The sequence below is a fragment of the Mytilus galloprovincialis genome, chromosome 1 (genome assembly GCF_965363235.1).
Source record: "Mytilus galloprovincialis chromosome 1, xbMytGall1.hap1.1, whole genome shotgun sequence".
Classification (NCBI taxonomy): domain Eukaryota; kingdom Metazoa; phylum Mollusca; class Bivalvia; order Mytilida; family Mytilidae; genus Mytilus; species Mytilus galloprovincialis.
This window is the reverse complement of record NC_134838.1, coordinates 86,057,680-86,078,466: the sequence shown is the minus strand read 5'-3', so window position 1 is coordinate 86,078,466 and position 20,787 is coordinate 86,057,680. Positions and strand designations below refer to the sequence as shown.

The window sequence follows — 20,787 nt, the reverse complement described above, 5'->3', positions numbered from 1 at the left end:
GTTATCTCTGATTGGACTAAATTGGAAGAACAGCCAATCATTTCCGTTTTAACAGGAGCAAACAAATATTTTTTCAATGGTGTAAGCGGTACATAATTATTTTTTTGTACATCATCCAAGAAAGGGCACAAAGGGCAGTGCTATCAGATCCTTACAATGTCTATGGGACAAGGTGACCTTAATATAGAAAAACTTAAGATTTCCACCATAATAGACGGGAAAAGTTGATAAAGGGAGGGGAGAGGGTTGCAAATGATAGTACATGTCAGCATGTACTATAATAGAATAGATTTTTTTATTCCCCAAATTACAGGGCCCACTAAGGGCATACAATCAGATACAATTGATTGACATAATTGGTAATTACAACAATAAACCTTGGAGGTCTACTTCTTATATACAAGGTGATAGTATGTGCCGCTGGAATAGGTCTGTCACCTTTTCAAGCTTGAAAATATGTGAATAGGTCAGGAAAACTATCAGAAATATATAAGGTCAATAAAGTTCCCATAACATCATCTGTTATCTTCTTGGTGTTCCTGGCTTTGATTTTATCAACCAATTTTCTCTCTTTTGGCACTTCTGTATCAACTTTTACATCACACACCAAAGGAAACCCAAACAATTATGGGAAAAGGTAACATTTTTACCTATGGCTATGCAATATGAAAAAGGTATATATTTTTAAAATCTAAATTATATGAATAGGGTGGGATAACAGAACATCAGCAGCACTGCTATCAATTAAGTATATATGTTCCGGACCATGTGAGTATTTATACCATACGCGTATGGTCATGACCATATGCGTATACTCATATGGCCTGCCCGTATGCGTATGGTGGGACCATATGAGTATAACACTCGTTTGGTTATTAACGGGGCGGACCATATGAGTATTTAGACCATATAGGTAAAAAAAAAATACATTATTTGTTTCAATAATACAAAAACTTTATTAAAAAAACAATGATGGTTACATGACAATGTATTATTTTTATAATTCAAATACTAAGTAAAAATTAAATATTGATGCCATAGTTTTCATCAATAATTACATTCTTGCATGTACAATGTAGGCTTGGGGGTGACATTTACTTCCACATGATATCATAGATTTTTTTGCATTTGCAAGTCTTGGTTGTGAACGATCCTTTCATTTACACTTTTTGTTAGCGAGTTAAAATCTAGCCTTTTTGTAGCTGCGTAAAGTGATACTGAGGATTTTTTTACCATTCCGATATTTCTACTGTGGTTTTTTAAAAGAAGCTCTAGATCTCAAATAACGTAACATGATTGCAATACACAATATTCACAAGACAACTTAAATAAACTATTCGCTTTGGGAATTCCGTATATCGTCAGATTATCGGAATTCCAATGGGGACTAACTGTGCACCACTTATTGCGGACCTGTTTTTGTATTGCTATGAGTTACAATTTATGACAAAAATAAGCAAAGACCCACCGAAACAACATCTGATAAACAAATTTAATAATACTTTTAGATATTTGGATGATATTTTGGCTCTCAATAATGACGACTTCAGTATGTATATTAAAGAAATTTATCCTGCTGAACTTACTTTAAATAAAGCTAATACTGACAATGACCACTGTCCTTTCCTCGATCTCTATATCACTAACGGAAAGCTGAATACTAAAATTTATGATAAAAGAGATGATATTTCATTTCCTATCGTTAATTATCCATTTTTAGATGGTGACGTTCCCTTGTCACCATCTTACGGTGTTTATATATCTCATTTTGTACGATTCGCTCGTGTATGTAACAATGTTTTAGATTTTAACGAGAGAAATTTATGTATTACTGAAAAATTATTACACCAGGGTTTTCGATATCACAAACTAGTCAAAACATTTACTAAATTTTATCATCGGTATAAGGACATCATTCGTAAATATAGCTCAAAATGCAGACTTCTTATACCTTCAGGTATTTCACATCCAATTTTTTATGGAAATATTCTTTATAAAGCACAAAGGTCTCAGTATTCACCTCAAAAACTAACAAAACCTTTGAATAGACTTATTAAGAAGGGATATAGTTACGATACTGTTGTCAGGTCATTAAAGATTGCTTATTTTGGCGTTAATATTGATTTACTTATAGGGTCTTTGCATCGGAACTAAACACATTTATTCAAAAACCAGTTGTTGGCATGACACGGGTTATGTTCTTCTCATATATGTTATGATGGTATGATACTAAACCCCTAACGGGAAGGATTGTGCCTGATGTTCATATGATGAAATCGTAATCTTTCAGTCAGTTTAATTGAAGTCTGGAGCTGGCATGTCAGTTAACTGCTAGTAGTCTGTTGTTATTTATGTATTATTGTCATTTTGTTTATTTTCTTTGGTTACATCTTCTGACATCAGACTCGGACATCTCTTGGACTGAATTTTAATGTGCGTATTGTTATGCGTTTACTTTTCTACATTGGCTAGAGGTATAGGGGGAGGGTTGAGATCTCACAAACATGTTTAACCCCGCCGCATTTTTGCGCCTGTCCCAAGTCAGGAGCCTCTGGCCTTTGTTAGTCTTGTATTATTTTAATTTTAGTTTCTTGTGTACAATTTGGAAATTAGTATGGCGTTCATTATCACTGAACTAGTATATATTTGTTTAGGGGCCAGCTGAAGGACGCCTCCGGGTGCGGGAATTTCTCGCTACATTGAAGACCTGTTGGTGACCTTCTGCTGTTGTTTTTTTTCTATGGTCGGGTTGTTGTCTCTTTTGCACATTCCCCATTTCCATTCTCAATTTTATTTTTTACAGAGTTTGTCTTTAGTGCCGTGTGGAGGCAGTAGAGTGCCTCCCCGTGCTTCAGGTTTATGCTCTTATAATATACTAGATTATGGAGTGTGTGTCCGAGCGAGAACTGCTCTAGTTCATTACTTTAGGAATATTTATCTAAAAGTAGTATTTCAATATTCAGCCCCATTCTACTATTTAGTCAGCCATCAGTCCTACCCTGATATACCCTATCTTTTTCGGGTAATTAATACTGATAGCGTTTGACATTTTTAGCCGAACAAATTTATCAATTTTACATAACTCAAATTATTGTATGCTGGTTCATATTCTGGATGCCAGTCTTTGCTCCTTTATAATATAATTCACTACCAAAAACAATTATGAAGCTTAGAAATGGAAAAATATTAAATACTAAACTTGTTCAAAGGGTATCTACACGTCTCAATCTTCAAAATCGGTTATCTAAAAATACTACCATCGCTAACATTTTTAACAATAAAAATCGTGGTTACCCTTCTATCGATAAGTGTCATGCCAAAAAATGACTTTCCACCAACAATACGGTAAGGTCCACGTTTAATGGTCGCACATTTTCTTTGAATTTTGAAACTGATATAACTTGAAAAAAAACAGTATTATTTATTTACTCACATGAAACAAACCGGGATGTGGTATTCAGTACGTAGGAGAAACTGGACGATATTTATCTAAACGCACTCAAGAACATCTGTATCGTTTTAAAAGACCCAATAAATTCAAAAGTATCATTTACCAACACCTTAAGAAGCACAACCATCCTTTTCAATATTTAGCAGTTCAACCTTTAGAAGTAGTAAATAAGCAGCCTGATGAATCTCATTCAAAGTTTGTACGATCACGGAAAATAATTGAATTAAATTGGATTAAAAAATTACAAACAGTCTACCCTCTCTGTCTTAATGATAATATCATGGGAATTGGTAATATATCTAGAACCGATTCCATTAACATTTTGGATATTGTTTCTAAAACTGTTCGTAAAAACCGTTCCCACGGCCGTAGAACAAATCGCAATCAAAGAAAATTTCGGACAAATCATACCAATATTTCGGACCTAATTTCTATTTCAAAAAACAACGGTAGACATTATCTGTTAACAAAACTCTGTTCATTACCGGTTAATAAGTTAAATAAAATTTTGGAGGATTGCAACACAATTTCATTTAGCAGTCCTAAGTATGAAATTGTTCAAATTATTATGGCATATTGTTATTCTAAACTATTTCCCAAAATTGATCGCCCTGAAGATCATAAAAAGCATTTTATTAAAATAAAGTATGTCAATAAAGGTTTTGATTTTGTAAATATTGCCGGTATATTTAACGACCATTCTGTTAAAGAACAAATTCCTGGATATTTTGACAATACTGAGCTACCTCTTATTTGTTATATTTACAAGAAATCTACCCGGAAATTTGTGTTTAATTATAGTCAACTGTGTAAAGATGTTAATATCAGTGAAAATACACCTACTTCATGTAATTGTAGTACCTCCGAATATATTTATGGACCCATTTCCCATGTTATAACAGGAGATCTTAACATCGTTCAAGACCGAGAGTTAAAATCATTCCTCAGTAAAGGACCTAAATATCGTCCCCCGTCAATTATTAATTGGAATGAGTGTCGTAATATCATCCACGACTCACTCCATACTTACTGTATGAAATGGATAAAACGGGAAAAAGCTGACAAAAAATCTTTGGACTCTTTTTTTAATTCAGTAATGAAGATAGTTGATATACGTATTCAACATTTTCAACATTCAACTTGTACGATTCACTCGTGTATGTAACAATGTTTTAGATTTTAACGAGAGAAATTTATGTATTACTGAAAAATTATTACACCAGGGTTTTCGATATCACAAACTAGTCAAAACATTTACTAAATTTTATCATCGGTATAAGGACATCATTCGTAAATATAGCTCAAAATGCAGACTTCTTATACCTTCAGGTATTTCACATCCAATTTTTTATGGAAATATTCTTTATAAAGCACAAAGGTCTCAGTATTCACCTCAAAAACTAACAAAACCTTTGAATAGACTTATTAAGAAGGGATATAGTTACGATACTGTTGTCAGGTCATTAAAGATTGCATATTTTGGCGTTAATATTGATTTACTTATAGGGTCTTTGCATCGGAACTAAACACATTTATTCAAAAACCAGTTGTTGGCATGACACGGGTTATGTTCTTCTCATATATGTTATGATGGTATGATACTAAACCCCTAACGGGAAGGATTGTGCCTGATGTTCATATGATGAAATCGTAATCTTTCAGTCAGTTTAATTGAAGTCTGGAGCTGGCATGTCAGTTAACTGCTAGTAGTCTGTTGTTATTTATGTATTATTGTCATTTTGTTTATTTTCTTTGGTTACATCTTCTGACATCAGACTCGGACATCTCTTGGACTGAATTTTAATGTGCGTATTGTTATGCGTTTACTTTTCTACATTGGCTAGAGGTATAGGGGGAGGGTTGAGATCTCACAAACATGTTTAACCCCGCCGCATTTTTGCGCCTGTCCCAAGTCAGGAGCCTCTGGCCTTTGTTAGTCTTGTATTGTTTTAATTTTAGTTTCTTGTGTACAATTTGGAAATTAGTATGGCGTTCATTATCACTGAACTAGTATATATTTGTTTAGGGGCCAGCTGAAGGTCGCCTCCGGGTGCGGGAATTTCTCGCTACATTGAAGACCTGTTGGTGACCTTCTGCTGTTGTTTTTTTTCTATGGTCAGGTTGTTGTCTCTTTGGCACATTCCCCATTTCCATTCTCAATTTTATTGTTACTTTCCAGTGACTTCTTGTGTAAAAGTTCATAGAGAAATTTTTGGATTTTTTTTTTTTTTAAGTCGACATATTGCCATTCACTGGTAATAACAAATCGGTAATGACCATCGGTAATGACCATCGGTATAAATGTGTTTATTATAGTTTTGACAAGTAAGTAAAATTAACTATGTGAAACTATAATTTTCATTTAGCTAATCTTTTTATTCTAAATATTAATAAAATTTCCTATATGATAGCGTCTTTTTAATGAACGATCTTACCATATGAAGAGTTTAGAAGTATTAAAAGTAATCTGTAACAGAGTGTTAATTACCCCGACTATACGCGTACGGTCCAAATACTCATATGGTCCGGAACATTTATGTTTTTTACATAAACATGATAAATGAGGCCGTTAGTTTACTTGTTTGAAAATGTTGAATTGTTTTACATTGCTATTTCAGGGCCTTTTATAGCTTACTATGCAGTATGGGCTTTGCTCATTGTTGAAGGTCGTACGGTGACCTATAGTTGTTAATTTCTGTGTCATTTTGGTCTGTTGTGGAGAGTTGTTGTCTCATTGGCAATCATACATTTGTACCACATCATTTTTTTCTTTATAAGATGAAAACAAGATACAGTTTAAGTATGTCAGGGGTACTACTTGTGAAATTTATTTTTATTTACTTGAAGAATTTAAAAAAAATATACACATATAAGTTAATTATAATGTTTAAATAATCTCCCTTTAATTTTCTCGAAAATTTACTTGTATAAATAATTTTTCTTATAATCCCACAAAAATTCTTAAGTTTTGAGATGTAAAATCATGGTTTTAATGATTTTCCCCAGGTAAGCTCATATTTTTTTTATTAGAGTTCAATGTTTCATCTCATTAATTCAACAAAGAAACTGATTGAGCAAAGATCTTAAGTATTTGTACAACATGTACAAGGCCTTCCAAAATTGCTCCTTGGGGGCTTGTAAATGAGCAGTGTTCTGAAGATAACAGACAACTGGGATTTTCATTGTCCATGAAATTACAAATACACACTTAAATGATTAGTAAAGACATCTGCAAAGGGCAGATAATTTAAAATTCTATTAGAGCAAAGAAATCCTAAGAATTCAATAAAAGAAGATAGGATGACTTGTTTACTTATACAAGTAAAAAAATCTGAATGTCTAAGGGACATAACTGAGCTAATATTTTTTTTTTATCTGTACAAGTAAATAAAATTCACTTGTATTTATCTTACAAATTTACTTATACATGTTAATATACAAGTATATTAAGGTGGTACCCAACACTTTAACTAAAATTAATTTGGCTTGTTTAATTTTCATAAAAATTTTGTTAAAGTATTTACTTTGACCCTTTAACAAAAATATTAAAAAATCAAAAACTTTGAACCATCCGTTTTGTCAGAAAAATTACACTGGTTATATAGCAGTTTGACAAACACTAATTTTGATCATTGAGAAGCTTAATATTCCTTTTACAACACAACGTAATTAAAACGTTTAGCTGACTTTACAGAGTTATCTCCCTGTAGTGTTAGGTACCACCTTAATATTACTTCTTCAAGTAATTAAAAATAACTTGTACTTGTACAAGTAGTACCCCTGACTGTATATAGGTATTTGTAAGGGTCAACGAGAATTTCTCTGGTGATCGAGTTTCTCAGTTTCTCTTTGAAGCACTCAGTTGTGGTGTTGCAGGCTATTGATTGAAACAAAAAAGAAAGACTATACTGGATTTTGTTGAAAATCATATGAGCACATAATGAATACATTTTAGGTTCTTTGTAAGATGGGGAAGTGTCTCTTTTTGCTTTGACACTAAATTGCATAGATTTCTGATTGCAGCAATTCACTTATCAAGTTCAAGTTCAAATTCTTTAAACTCTCATACACATATAGTGTTAAAAAGGAATTCAGTACATATATTCAAATGGAAATGGCAGCTACAGTATACACAATATTTAGATGTGGTTGATTATAAAACCCAGTGCACTCAAAGGTGATTAAATTAGGAAAGAATCCTTCTAGCATAAAGTACTGTATAAAAACAAAATGATAAGGATTTATTATTCTGCCATGTAATACTCATTGCATTGGTTTATATATGTACAGTGAACTATTTTAGACTGATGTATCCACAAGCACTTGAACATGTTGAATTCAATGTCCAGGCCCGTAGCCAGGAATTTCCAAGGGAGGGTTATTTGGACTCACAAACTCGACTTTAACAGTAACAATTCGAACAAAACGTTGACTTTAACAGTGCTTATTTGTTTTCAAGGAGGGGGTTCGGGGGGTCCCTGGCTACGGGTATGATGTCAATTACTTTACTTTAGTGTATTTTTGTAAGGTTTTAATTTCTAATACATGTACATTAAAAGGCAATATTTGTAATCAAATTAGCTTGGTGGACTTGTTTTCTACACTCTTTCAACAACTTGCATATTCTACAGAATCAAAATGGAAGAAAAGAACATGTAATTGGTACATTTTACCTTACCATTATAACAATATACAATATTTTTTTTAAGAACAAAAGAACAGAAAAATTCTTGAACAGTTAGAAGAACAAAAGAAAAGATTAAGAATGGGAGGACATCCAGGTCCTGCTAATCCTATGGCCATCAGGTTAGGCATGTTATAATGAAACTAAATTATGAAAATAGAATAGTAAGGAATGTTGGTATGTCTTTCTGTGGATCAATGGTACCTTTTTGGCTAGAAGGTTAAAATATGTCCTAGTCTAGAATGGAGTGTGATTTGTATTACATTATATTATTCATATCCTAAATATAAAGGATGAAAGATTATAGTCTACTAGTTGTTTGAAATAAAAATCATCCATAAAAACAAGCAATGTTGGAAACATTTAATTTAGCATAGAATATTCAACAATATTATGACCAAGATGTCAGCAATCATACAGTAAAGTCAGATATTATTTATTGTGAGGTCTGTACTCTGTAGTAATGCCAATAATAAAACAGAGGTCTGTACTCTGTAGTAATGCCAATAATAAAACAGAGGTCTGTACTCTGTAGTAATGCCAATTATAAAACAGAGGTCTGTACTCTGTAGTAATGTCAATAATAAAACAGAGGTCTGTACTCTGTAGTAATGCCAATAATAAAACAGAGGTCTGTACTCTGTAGTAATGCCAATAAAAAAACAGAGGTCTGTACTCTGTAGTAATGCCAATAATAAAACAGAGGTCTGTACTCTGTAGTAATGCCAATAATAAAACAGAGGTCTGTACTCTGTAGTAATGCCAATAATAAAACAGAGGTCTGTACTCTGTAGTAATGCCAATAATAAAACAGAGGTCTGTACTCTGTAGTAATGCCAATAATAAAACAGAGGTCTGTACTCTGTAGTAATGCCAATAATAAAACAGAGGTCTGTACTCTGTAGTAATGCCAATAATAAAACAGAGGTCTGTACTCTGTAGTAATGCCAATAATAAAACAGAGGTCTGTACTCTGTAGTAATGCCAATAATAAAACAGAGGTCTGTACTCTGTAGTAATGCCAATAATAAAACAGAGGTCTGTACTCTGTAGTAATGCCAATAATAAAACAAATGAGTAAGTATTGCAATAATAAGAACTTACAAGCAAAACTAGAAATTGTAATAATTACTCTAGCAGTTTTGTGCATTCTTAAAAAATTCTATAATATAAATGCATGCATGCAAATATTTTTGAATTTTACAGATACGAAAGGAAAGTTTAAAGTACTTCATAAGTAATTTCATCAACATAGTTTGTAAATATTGTTTGTATTATTGTACATTCATATGATATACCTGTACACTATCTCATTTTTTGCGAGTTGTTAAATAACGCAAATACAAATCATTGCAAATATGTAAAACTGGAATCTTCCATTATTCAAATACATCAAGCAAATTTGGAATCATGAAATTAAATCGGCTAAAAAGGACTGAACACGATATAAAGCATACATGAAAAAAAGGTAATTAACAGTATATGATTAATTAGTTGACCTTGATTAGTTATTTACTGGTCATTTATAAATCAAGGATTTGTGACTGGTGACTACATCTACAGGTTGTTATGAATTTATGATAGTATTTACGGACTTGCCACTTAAGGTAAGACGCATACTACATGACTTTAGTTTTTGACATAACATGTATAAATCCATACATTTTAATATCTAATTACTGATGATAACATTGACTTTTTAGTACTCCTCCTGCAGTTCAGCAGCCAGCCTTACCAGCTAATCCTTCTGTGAGTAAAATCCATTGCACTTTTTATATCACTCAAAAAGTTTTTTTTATTTTGGCAATGATTGGATAAAATCTAATCATTTCTTTATGTCTGTTATTCAATGCAAAAGGTTAAAACCTTAATATTTTTTTTGTAAATAGTACATGTTTGTGTATTTTGTGAAAAAAATCAAAAAGACAAAAAAATTGTTAATAAAACATTGTACAAAAGTTTAAGGGAACGTAAAAATTCATATTTTAAAGAATAAATCAGTAATTGAGAATAAAAATCACTATATAGTGTAACCTGTGTTATCTGACACACTAGGGGGACCTGAAAAAAAATGTCAGATTAAACAGGATGTAGGAATACTAGGTATTTTCTGCAAGAATAGACATATTTTAGGACCATGAAAATGTGTAGGTTAAAGCAGGATGTTGGAATACTCAGATGTTGGACAAGGCAGGTTACACTGTTTATGGTAAAAACTTGATGTATATGAGACAACCTCAGATAATAAGTAATGATAATAGGAGAGCAAAAAAGCTACTTCTATTATAAGTTTGAAAATGTGGAATGATACAAATATCCAAAAAGACAAAAGAACATGAAGATGTAAACTTATAAATGCTGTTTTAGTCAGGTATATAATATTTTATTAACATATAAATGCTGTCTTAGTCAGGTATATAATATTTTATTAACATATAAATGCTGTTTTAGTCAGGTATATAATATTTTATTAACATATAAATGCTGTTTTAGTCAGGTATATAATATTTTATTAACATATAAATGCTGTTTTAGTCAGGTATATAATATTTTATTAACTTATAAATGCTGTTTTAGTCAGGTATATAATATTTTGTTAACTTATAAATGCTGTTTTAGTCAGGTATATAATATTTTTTTAACTTATAAATGCTGTTTTAGTCAGGTATATAATATTTTGTTAACTTATAAATGCTGTTTTAGTCAGGTATATAATATTTTGTTAACTTATAAATGCTGTTTTTAATAGTCAGGTATATAATATTTTGTTAACTTATAAATGCTGTTTTAGTCAGGTATATAATATTTTATTAACATATAAATGCTGTTTTAGTCAGGTATATAATATTTTGTTAACATATACATGCTGTTTTAGTCAGGTATATAATATTTTATTAACATATAAATGCTGTTTTAGTCAGGTATATAATATTTTGACATTGTTTATTCTAGTCAACACTTGTAATGGAGACTCACAACATGACACCAGCTCAAAGGGCAGCATTACAGGTACAATTTCTTTGATTATTTTTATTGCAAAAGAAAAGAGACATATCAGGAGCCTGTAATTCAGTGATTGTAGTTTGTTTATGTGTTATATATTTGTTTTTCGTTCATTTCTTTATTTAAATAAGGCGGTTAGTTTTCTCGTTTGAATTGTTTTACATTGTCATATCAGGGCCTTTTATAGCTGACTATATGGTATGGGCTTTGCTCATTGTTGAAGGCCGTACAGTGACCTATAGTTGTTAATGTCTGTGTCATTTTGGTCTCTTGTGGACAGTTGTCTCATTGGCAATCATACCACATCTTCTTTTTTATATCTCTGTGTTAACAGTTTATAATGGTTTATTAGTGTTGTCTTTATATCAGGTCAATTTCTCATGTATTTCAGGCGACTCTATTCTGTTGATTATTGCCAAATGAACATATCTGTCTAACTGAGGTCACATAATGTTTGTCTCATTTGCATGGTTTATTGAAGTTAGAGGAAATTTGATTTTAATAACACTTCATTTTAGACCTGTTATCTTAAGCCTGCAATGGTAATTTACCTTTTTCATTTTCATTCATGTAGTTTGACCTTGATCTTTTAGACTTTTTACACATTATTCACTTAAATGAGTTTAAATAGATTATGCAGATGAGTTCAGTTGAACATGTGTAATCATGTGACAAATTTATACTTCATGTCATTATTTTTTTCAGCATGCCAATGCAAATTCGTTTGGATATTTCATCACACAAGATTCGTCTTTTGGAAATCTGATACTGCCAGTGATACCACGATTCAAAGATGTATGAATATGATCTCAACTCTAGATTTAAAAACATCAAAAGATAGCTGGATATTTGCAATGGTAAACAGATTTTAGTGCTTGTGTAATCAGATTCAATCAAATATGAACAATTAATGAAGTTGAATAAAAACACTTGAAAGAAGGAAAATATAGTCTGTTTTCCCTTTGAATGACATTTTACATGATATAAAACTGTTTGTGAACTATTGTTATGCATGTTTACTTAGGGAATACTGTAAGTTTGTTTTATAATTGATTTCTATGTTTATAAAGATTTACATGTATGAAATATTAAATATTGAGTTCTTTATTCACTCCTTCAGTTCACTTGTTATTAAGCATCCAACCAAAATGACTGCACTTTAATGAGAGCCTATGGAAAATACGAAAATATGGAAAAATGTTCATGAAATCCAGTTTGAAAACTGTAACCAGATAAACCATTATTGTTCTTTGTTAGACATTGAGAACATGTTAAGATTTATTGCAAAAGTCTTAAAAGAATTAAAAAATTTATGAAGTGTGTTGTAGCATGTTCTCCTCGAGTGTAATAGGTCCTGGATCGACCCCTGACTCAGTCAAAAATTGGGAATTTGCTGCTTCTCCATTAAGCTAATTTCATTTAAGTATCCCGTTTGGGTGACATGTCTTCCTGTTTACTATTACCTTGTGAACTAGCATTAAAAATCCATCTCAACATGTCAGTCTAGTACAGGGTTAATATTTATATTTAAAATTAACATGTCCTGAATACGCATTTAATTTGCCTTTAGACATAAAACAGCCTTCCATCATCATTATTATGTAGTGTATTCCTTTTATATCAAATAACACACCATTTGACAGCATAAAGTTAGATACTCCACATCAACAGTCTGTTACAATCCAAATTCAGACCTGTATCAAGCATGACTATTGTGTCCATTTTGGTCCGAACTTTTCAAGGTTGGTTATGTGGGGTCGTATCCAGCTGCGCTTAGTGAAGCAATTTATTAAGGACTGATTGACTAACACATCAAAATCCTGTTCTTAGTGACTGATTTACAAAAATATCAAGAGCCTGTTCTCAGCAAAAAGTAAAATACCAAACTGAGGAAAATTCAAAACTGAAAGTTCCTTATCAAATGGCAAAATCAAAATCTCAAACACACCAAACGAAAGGATTAAAACTGTCACATTCCTGACTTGGTAGACATTTTCACAGCAGGTCTTTTTTTCAAGTAACAATGACTAATACATTAATACCAAACTCTGAGGAAAATTCAAAACTGAAAATTCCTTATGAATGAAAGGATTAAAACTGTCACATTCTTGACTTGGTACAGACACTTTCTTATTTAGAAAATGGTGGAATAAACATGGTTTTATGGTAGCTTAACCTCTCAATTATATGAAAGTCGCATAAAATTATTATATTGACAGCAATGCAGCAACTGTTTAACTATAAACATATCAAATATCCGTTCTTAGTGACTTATTGACCAACACATCAAACATCCATTCTTACTTCTTAGTGACTAATTGACTAACACAGCAGGACTGTGTTTTAAGTAACAGTGACTAATACATCAAGTCTGTCCTCGGTGACTGATTGACTTATAAACCAAGAGTCTGATCTCGGGACTGATTGACTAAAATTACACACCAAGAGTCTGACCTCGCTGACTGATTGACTAACACATTAAGATTATATTCTCAGTAATTGATTGACTAACACACTTATTGTCTATTCTCTGCGACTGATTGACTAACACACCAAGAGTCTGATCTCGAAACCTGTTTGACCAACACACCAAGAGTCTGATCTCGACACCTGATTGACTAACACACCAAGAGTTTGATCTCGACACCTGATTGACTAACACACCAAGAGTCTGATCTCGACACCTGATTGACTAACACACCAAGAGTTTGATCTCGACACCTGATTGACTAACACACCAAGAGTCTGATCTCGACACCTGATTGACTAACACACCAAGAGTCTGATCTCGACATCTTATTGACTAACACACCAAGATTCTGATCTCGACACCTTATTGACTTACACAGCACTGATCTCGACACCTTATTGACTTACACAGCACTGATCGCGACACCTGATTGACATACACACCAAGATTCTGATCTCGACACCTTATTGACTTACACAGCACTGATCTCGACACCTTATTGACTTACACAGCACTGATCTCGACACCTGATTGACATACACACCAAGAGTCTGATCTCGACACCTGATTGACTAACACACCAAGAGTTTGATCTCGACACCTGATTGACTAACACACCAAGAGTCTGATCTCGACACCAGAATGACTAACACACCAATAGCTTGTTCTCAGGGACTGATTGACTTACACACCTAGAGTCTGATCTCAGGGACTGATTGACTAAAACACAAATAGCCTGTTATCAGGGACTGATTGACTTAAACACCTATTGTCTGTTCTCGGGGACTGATTGACTTAAACACCAAGAGTCTGATTTCCACAACTGATTGACTAACACACCAAGAATTTGTTCTTGGGGACTGATTGACTAACACACCAAGAATTTGTTCTTGGGGACTAATTGACTTACACACCAAAAATTTGTTCTTGGGGACTGATCGACTAACACATCAAGAATTTGTTTTTTGGGGACTGATTGACTAACACATCAAGAATTTGTTCTTGGGGACTAATTGACTAACACACCAAGAATTCGTTCTTGAGGACTGATTGACTAACATACCTAGAGTATGATCTCAGTGACTGATTGACTAACATATCAATACCTATTCTTGGGGACTGATTGACTTACACACTATGAACTGTTTCACTAACACATCTGTGGTGTTTTCAGTAACTGTTTGACTAGCACATATGTAATGTTTTCAGGAACTGTTTCACTAACACATCTGTGGTGTTTTCAGTAACTGTTTGACTAGCACATATGTAATGTTTTCAGTAACTGTTTGACTAGCATATATGTAATATTTTCAGTAACTGTTTGACTAGCACATATGTAATGTTTTCAGGAACTGTTTCACTAACTCATCTGTAATATTTTCAGCAACTGTGTAATGTTTTCAGGAACTGTTAGACTAACACATCTGTAATATTTTCATAAACTGTTTGACTAACTCATCTGTCATGTTTTCAGTAACTGTTTGACCAACACATCTGTCATGTTTTCAGTAACTGATTGACTAACACATCTGTCATGTTTTCAGAAGCTGTTTGACTAACACATCTGTCATGCTTTCAGTAACTGTTTCACTAACTCATCTAATGATTTCAGAAACTGATTGACTTACACATCTGTAATGTTTTCAGGAACTGTTTGACTAACACATCTGTAATGTTTTCAGGAACTGTTTGACTAACACATCTGTCATGCTTTCAGTAACTGTTTCACTAACTCATCTAATGATTTCAGGAACTGATTGACTTACACATCTGTAATGTTTTCAGGAACTGTTTCACTAACTCATCTGTAATGTTTTCAGTAACTGTTTGACTAACACATCTGTAATGTTTTCAGGAACTGTCTGACTAACACATCTGTCATGTTTTCAGGAACTGATTGACTAACACATCTGTAATGTTTTCAGTAATGTTGTCATTTGGTCTCTTGTGGAGATATAAAAAAGAAGATGTGGTATTATTGCCAATGAGACAACTCTCCACCAAATGACACTGAAATTAACAACTATATGTCACTTTACGGTCTTCAACAATGAGCAAAACCCATACCGCACAATCAGCTATAAAAAGCCCCGGAATGACAAATAGAAAAAATTCAAACAAGAAAAAACTAGTGGCCTAATTTGGGTTCCAAGGCATTGGTCCGAAATGTTGTTGGTCCGAAGGGTCGTTGGTCCGAAGGGTCAATGGACCGAAAGGTCAATGGCCCGAAGGGTCATTGGTCCGAAGGGTCATTGGTCCGAAGGGTCATTGGTCCAAAAGGCCGTCTATTTACTATAAAGATTTGACAAATCCGTAGGGGGGAGTAGGGTATGCCGAGTACAAATTTTCAATTTTCTCCGGTTAATTTCGGGCATAATTCGGGATTATACGGCCTCATTTGGGGTGCACCCTCATTTCGGCACAACTAGGCCGATTCCTTAGCTACATTATTGAGGGTCGGATAGGGGGCAGGAACCCAAGAGTCCAGAGGCGGGAACCGGAGGTCAGGGGTGGGAACCGGGAGTAAAGGGTACGGGCAGACGGGAACTGGAAGGCAGAAGGGCGCGAGAACAGGAAATTGGGGGCGGGAAGTGGATATTACTACCCCCTTCTTCTCCTATCCCCCCTCCTAATTAGCAGTGAAATCATGAATGAGCTACTCTATTTAACTCCTATCCTCGTGTGTGTGTGTGGGCGCCAATTCGACAATTCAAAAAAGGGGAAAGTGGGGTACAGGATTTGAGGGGACGGGAAAATGTGCCGACCGTAGACAGGATGGGTAAAATATAGGAATGTGCTAGGAGGAAATGGTAATCGACACGACAGAGATTGGGATGACTGGACAGGGATATCTAATCCCTGCTCTCCGCTACCTCTTTCCACGTACCTCCGCTTCCCCTGATCTCCCCTTTTTCACTTTTCCGTTTTACCCCTGTTTTTGTCGCTCCCCGCCCCCTTAGTCACCGTGGCTTTCCAAACCCCTTCCACCACCGTCACCACCCCCCGTCTATCACCGTACCAACGCTCCCTGTTGGATATGTGATAGAGGGGTGACGAGATAGTGATAACTCCCCTTAATGAGGTGTCGAATCCCCGTTGCCCGCCCCCTCTACAACCGTCTCCTCAACCCCCACACCCCACTTTCCTATTTTTCCATTTTTTATTTTACCCTTTTTTTTCCCCGCTCCCTGTCCCCTTTGACCACCGCTTCCCGCCCATCTACCCTGTCCACCTTCTTATCTATGTTGATTAACAAGGAGGTAGCTATTCCCACTTCCCGTCCCATTCACCCCGGTTCCTGTACATGTCCCTCACTCCCGGGTTCCCGTCCCCTCCACTCATGGTTCCCCGTCCCTTGTCTCCCTGTTCACGCCCCATATCTCCCGGGTTCCGGCCCTGTCCATCCCTTCCTTAGGAGATGATTATTAATGGAGTATTACCGACTAGTACCCTTCGGACCATTGACCCTTCGGACTATTGACCCTTCGGACTATTGACCTTTCGGACCAACGAACTGATCCCCCTAATTTGTGTACAAAAATGAACGAAAAACAAATATGTAACACATCAACAAACGACAACCACTGAACTACAGGCTCCTGATTGGGACAGGCACATACATACAGAATGTGGCGGGGTTAAACATGCAAACGGGATCCCAATCCTCTTCCTAACCTCGGACAGTGGTGTAATAGTACAATATAAAAACGAACTATAAAACTCAGTTGAAAAAGCCATTAACAACTAATAAAAATCTTAAGCCGGAGAGAGTTGTCTCATTGCAATCATACCACATCTTCTTTTTTTTTATTGTTATAATTCACATTTTATGTATGATTGCCTGCAGGGAATAGCAAAAAAGCAGATGAAATATAAGCAAATATAATAATTCCACAAAGGTCATAATCGTGTGGATTATTTCAAAATGAAAAAAAAAATCAAACGTTACTTTTTTTAGACTGTGTACATACGTATGATAATTCAATAAACCGCTCTTAGAGTTTGGATTTTGTCCGTTGCGATTTTAATGTCTGTAATATGATGTCGGAAATGAAGCTATCTTGAAAATAACTTAAATATTTAATGTAAACTTTAATGTTTCCAAATGAGATGGAGTTATAATTTAAAGAAAGAAATCACAGTAGGTTATGTAATATGACTAAAAAATTGAAATACTTTGAACATTAACGCATGAGAAACTTGAAATAAGTCTTTTTGATATAAAATATTAAATACATTCTTAAAATCTCTATCACGCGTTCCACATTGAATTTTGTACTCCAAAGATTAAAGATTTGCATGAATTATGTCCCTTCATATGGACATATATCCGTCAAACATCTGAATAAGGATAAAAAAAAAAGATACAAAACATTACCAACAGGGATGCAATAAAATGCATATTTATTCAAATCAAATTGATCTTCTTTATTGTCAAGATATTTAAGCAATAAGCTTTTTAAGATATCGAATAGTAGGTTTCATTTTCAGTATTCCCGAATCATAATCATAAACTGTCCATTTTGAAATAAACATATGAAATAATTTTTTCTTCCACACAAAATATTTATTTCCCACGAGAGTTTTCAATGATAAGATTATTAAAAAAAGGTCTTTCCTTTCATGATGAGTATTTTGTGTGGATGCCTCGTAATTTTCATTTTATATAAATAAATACTAGGAATATACAAATAAGAAGATGTGGTATGATTCGGATTTCCACATGATAAATTATCCACAAGAGTCCAAATTATATGATAGTTATTTGAAATCTTATATACTGCAGCATAGTTGGTCAAAGTACTGCATTTCTGCTTAAGACGATTAATGAATAATTTTTAAAAAATCGCACCTGCGTTTTTTCAAAAATTTCTACAGTGTGGTATACAAATTATCGAAACATTTATCAGATCTAAATCAAAATATGGACAATTATTATGTAAAGGGGATCTTAAATAATTTTAACAGCTTCAGAAATAATAATTTTTAAACATTTTTTGCTGGACCAAATCATTACTTTACTTTTAATTTCATGACCCAAATTTATAAACAGTGTAATTAATATTTGCTATTTGAGACATAAAACATGAAGAAATGGAGAATGAAGAATTTGGAAGGGTATAACAAATTGCAAGTAACACGCTGTCCACACTAAGAACTATATTTGTAGGAAATTCAAAGGACAATAACTATGTTCCCTGAGCCTCTTTGATATCTAATATGTATCTTTATCTGATACATGCATTGAAGACCGATTGGTGGCCTTCGGGTGTTATCTGCTCTTTGGTCAGGTTGTTGTCTCTTTGACATGTTCCCCATTTCCATTCTCAATTTTATTCTAAGGTAAGTTTATGTCTCTTTGCCAAACAAAAAATGTTATAAAACAACAAGTATAATCAGAAAACAAGTTTTAAAACTTTTTCATTATGGTGTTGCAAAACAAATATTGGTAAAAACCTTTTTTATGATTTCAGATAAGAAGTTCCAGATAAGAAGTGATCAATTCTATGCTATTAAAAATCAAGAGTTGTACTTACTGACAATGAATTGTTTTATACATCACAGCATATCTTTATAGGTATTGCCATACAGAGATTAACTCTTGGTTGATCTTCATCGTGTTCACGAAACCGTTTGGATATTTGAAAAAAAAAAGCAAAAAAAAAGCAAACAACATCCAAACATCGTTCATAGCTATATATTATTAGTTACATAGTGTGCTAGTGACCTAATACGGTATATATGGGGTCAGTAAATACCATATGGGGTGACATCGAAGCTCGAATCCCCCAATGATATGGAATTAACTGACCCCATATATACCGTATTACGTCACTAGCACACTATGTAACCCATTTATCTTACCGACTATCTTAACGTGTGATTTTAGACTAGTAACCTATCAAAATGAGCAAGTCTTCAATACTGTTAGCATTAAGAAACTGCTTCCATTGATCCTATAAAAACAGATGCCCCTTATAACAACGCATTAGGTTTAAATGTGTTTTATAAATTTATTTCCATCTTAATCATCAATTTCTTCGTCTGTTGAAACCTTTAAGATTTTTTTTCTTTGTACCGTTTTGTTTTTATAAAAGGACGTAACACCACTACTTACCGTGTGTGAAATTAGCCCCGCCTCCCTTCTTACCTAATATGGAATATAAAGGGACGTAACACTACTACTAACCGTGTATGAAATAAGCCCCGCTTCCCTTCTAACCTAATATGAAATATCCACGGTCTCCACGCGGACGCTTTTAACCAACCCTAGTCCTAGAAATGTATAAGAGGTAAGATAAAAAAGGTTATGGGAAGATGAAATGGGAAACAATTGTCCTGATTTATTCTAAAATAATAATGAACAACAATTCAAACAGCAATCAACGACAATCACGGAGTTCCAGAATTTTGGTGGATGTTGTTTTATACGGGTTTATATTTCTGTTTGATATTCAAATCAAAGGGCAACAAACTGAAATGACATAATCAATTTTCTCCTGTATGCTACGACGAAAAAGGGAGTTGTTGTAATTTACGATAGATGAGACTTGTGTTAAAAAAAAATCTCATCCGAAGCGCTGAAAGAGTTATTGCGGGTGTTCTTTTTATTTGCAAACAGTTGTATATTCTTCCTATAGTGGTAATCAGAATTAATGTAACCCTTCTACCGGCCGCGGCTGCGTATTAAAATATACCCCACACGGCTAAACTAATGCCGATTTACGAGAGGGCTTAGCCGTTTGATGGACAAATTGAAGATCACCATTCTCAATATCAAAGTCATTTTGAAGGTTCATCATATAGTGCAATATAATGTCATAATATTTGAATTGAAAATTTTATATTTGAATGCCTCGTCAGGGTACTTTTTTTCTCTTAGATTTCTTTTGTTTCAAAATCACATTAAAAAAGATGTGTTTTATTTTCAAAGTAAACTCAAATTAATAAGAGTTTGGCCGTTTTGTATTTTTTTTTTTTTTTTTTTGGTATTGACGCTCCTAAATGACTTCAGTATTTGGTTGTTGATGATAATTGGAGTTTTTAACGACATTGGCTGGTGATGTCAGCCCTCGCACGGTCGGAGATTTTATCCTGATTGAGTCTGTCAAACATTCGTAGGGATTACTTTAACTTTACCATTGAGAATTGCTCCTTATCATGATAGGAATCACAAGC

At 33.8% G+C, this 20,787-nt stretch overlaps 1 protein-coding gene across 1 annotated transcript; it reads left to right on the top strand.

The window, feature by feature from the left end:
- The first annotated feature begins 34 nt into the window (after positions 1–34).
- LOC143042718 (SOSS complex subunit C homolog) lies at positions 35–12,245 on the top strand. The gene is made up of 5 exons (XM_076215159.1): positions 35–172; positions 8,161–8,257; positions 9,839–9,884; positions 11,088–11,144; positions 11,844–12,245. Exons 1-5 carry the CDS (start codon positions 157–159, stop codon positions 11,937–11,939), a joined length of 312 nt encoding a protein of 103 aa, XP_076071274.1. The 5' UTR covers positions 35–156; the 3' UTR covers positions 11,940–12,245.
- The last annotated feature ends 8,542 nt before the right edge of the window (positions 12,246–20,787 follow it).

Excerpts from the sequence above, each read along its gene's own strand:
- LOC143042718 (XM_076215159.1), top strand. Across the intron at positions 8,258-9,838 it reads GCTAATCCTATGGCCATCAG|TACTCCTCCTGCAGTTCAGC; the intron begins GTTAGGCATGTT and ends TTGACTTTTTAG. Across the intron at positions 11,145-11,843 it reads CTCAAAGGGCAGCATTACAG|CATGCCAATGCAAATTCGTT; the intron begins GTACAATTTCTT and ends TATTTTTTTCAG.